Source organism: Cebus imitator, unplaced genomic scaffold (genome assembly GCF_001604975.1).
Source record: "Cebus imitator isolate Cc_AM_T3 unplaced genomic scaffold, Cebus_imitator-1.0 Scaffold11, whole genome shotgun sequence".
NCBI lineage: Eukaryota > Metazoa > Chordata > Mammalia > Primates > Cebidae > Cebus > Cebus imitator.
Window position 1 is genome coordinate 9,925,323 of NW_016107326.1, and position 2,650 is coordinate 9,927,972.

Consider the following 2,650-nt stretch of genomic DNA (forward strand, 5'->3'; position numbering starts at 1 on the left):
TTTTTTTCTGAGAAGGAGTCTCGCTGTTTTGCCCAGGCTGGAGTGCAGTGGTGTGGCCTCAGCTCACTGCAACCTTCCATCTCAGGTTCAAGTGATTCTCCCGCCTCAGCCTCCAGAGTAGCTGGGATTACAGGCACCCGCCACCATGGCCTGTAATCCCAAAAATACAAATAATTTTTGTCTTTTTAGTAGAGATAGGGTTTCACCAAGTTTGCGAAGGCTGGTCTTGAACTCTTGACCTCAAGTAATCCACCCGCCTCAGCCTCTCAAAGTGCTGGGATTACAGGTGTGAGCCACCGCACCTGGCCTAAATCACTGCTTTAGATGAGGCGCATGCTGACTTGCAGGGGCAAGGGCTGGGCCTGAGAGTCTGCATTTGTAACAGGCCCCTCTGTGATACAGGTAGCCGTGGGGTAGGAGGGGCAGTGAGCCCTTCCCAGCAGTGGTTGTGGGAGGTCAGTGAGGGGTGGGGGAGTTCCTGAGGACCCAGGACATAGAAGGACGATGGAAGAGCAACCCAGTAGAGCAGAGACCCTGGCCTGGGCCCATCCTAAGGATGGTGGTGCAGGATCCCCAGCCAACTTCTAAAATGTGGTTGAATCTGAGTCCTTGGCTATGGGTTTGGGGTCAGGCCCATCGTCAGTCTGGGAAACCTTTGAGGATAGGGACAGGATCCCACGGCCTGGCACAGAAGAGGTGTTCATCAGTATTTGCTGAGTGACTGAACAAGGCACTGTGGTGTCCTGGCTCTGCCTGATGGCGAGGGCCTGCCTTCTTCTGCCCACCTCTCCCGCTTCACTTGCAAAATGGGCATATCCACCAGCTCTGGGCTCTGTGACTCACCTGCCCTCCTCCCCTCTTGCTGTCAGGTGGTCAGCCGGGTGGCAGCCCAGCAAGGCTTCGACCTAGACCTCGGCTACAGACTGCTGGCTGTGTGTGCCGCGAACCGAGACAAGTTCACCCCGAAGTCTGCCGGTAGGTGTCCTTGGAGAACTCCGCGATGTCATGGAGGGGTGGGGAGGGGAGCTGACTCTAAACCAGGTCTGTCTGCCGCCCCCGCCGGCTGGTGCCTGCATTTGTCTAGGTGTAGTGACAACCCCTGAGGAAGGGCAACTCATCCACCAGGATGTAGGAGCCACAGATGGGGCTGTCCCCGTGCCCCACCCAGGTATACCTCAGGGGATACCACAGGGCCAGAGAGGGTCCCGAGGCGCACCAAATCCCAGCAGTGGACACTGAGCTACAGGCAGGACCAGCATCAGCTCACTCCATTACCACGGTGACCCTTTGGCATAAGCACTGTGATCTCCCCATTTTACAGATGAGGAAACTGAGGCTCACAGATGCTGAGGAGATTTCCCAAGCCTACACAGCTAGAGGCAGCAGAGCAGGGATTTAAGCCCAGGCCTGTACTTCAGAGTCAGCATTCTAATGAAACACAAAATTAGAAACAAAATCAATCAGTACACTCAGGGTTCCATATGGCAACTTTGTCCTCACCTGCAATCATATTGCAACTTTGTCGTCACCTGTGGTCTCCTGACCCTGTGTTAAGCGGGGCCATGGAGAGTGCCGAGCAGCATTCTGCCTGGGAGGGCTTTGAGCGCTTTAAAGACACAGTTTTATTTTACGTTTCCCACATCCTCATAACCTTGCTTAGGCCCCAGGCGCCCTGCTAGCTTTAAGCCAGAGAGACCTGTCACTTGCTAAGTGTTAGTCTCTGAGCTTCAGTGGATCTCTCTGATCTCTCTGGGAAGGCAGGAATGATAATGAGACCCCTGCCTTGCAGGGGTCATCGTAAGAGCTAGAAATACATAAAGTGCCTAGCACCGTGTCTAGATATTGTTAACATTCTTTATGGAGTCAGGATAAGCGGTTGGAAAAGCAGAGAAAAAGTTATTTCCTCTGTATGACAATAAAGCGGATGTTTTCACTGAATTCATCAATCAGTTCTTTGGAGTGTACATGGATGCAGCCTTCATGAAAACGTTGAAAGGACATCTCACAATGAGTTTCCATAAATCTGCTCAATTTACAATCTCTTGCATGCGAGTTTGCGCCTCTTTCCATGTACATTTCTAGTCTGCACTCATGGATGACGCTGCAGACATACATGTGTGGCAGCCTCGTTAGCCCATAGCTGCTCTGAAACCCTTGACATGCCCTCCTGCGTTGGGATATTGCTATTTTATTGAACTGCTTGCCAGAAAATGATCTTGGAATCTCACAAGAGACATCTATTCCTGTTGGGATGTGCAGTTTTAATAATGACTTAAGTCAATACAATGTTGACAAGGTAGAAATGACTTGTCAAAGACACGTACCTCTTGAGTGTCCGTTCTGTGCAGGCACCGGCGAGGCTGACGTTATAAGGGCAAGTAGACAGAAAGGGTCTTGCCTTGAGACACAGACCAGAGCAGGGGCCGGCAAGCTTTTTCCATCAAGGGCCAGATAGTATGTATCTTAGGCTTTATGGGCTCTGTGAAAACTGCCGTAGACAGTACATAGAAGAATAATGGGGGTGGCTGGTTGTGTGCAGTGGTTCATACCTATAATCCCAGCATTTTGGGAGGCTGAGGCAGGTAGATCACTTGAGATCAGGAGTTCGAAACCAGCCTGGGTAACATGACAAAACCCCATCTCTACAAAA

At 51.4% G+C, this 2,650-nt stretch overlaps 1 protein-coding gene across 7 annotated transcripts in view; it reads left to right on the forward strand.

Annotated features, from left to right (window-relative positions):
- The window catches only part of ZMIZ1 (zinc finger MIZ-type containing 1), a 244,232-nt gene that overhangs the window by 146,540 nt on the left and 95,042 nt on the right, over positions 1-2,650 (forward strand). For all 7 annotated transcript variants that reach the window (XM_037727408.1, XM_017496874.2, XM_017496866.2 and 4 more), the window contains one exon: positions 870-975. In XM_037727408.1, coding sequence (XP_037583336.1) covers positions 870-975 — 106 coding nt within the window. The remainder of the gene's footprint in view (positions 1-869; positions 976-2,650) is intronic.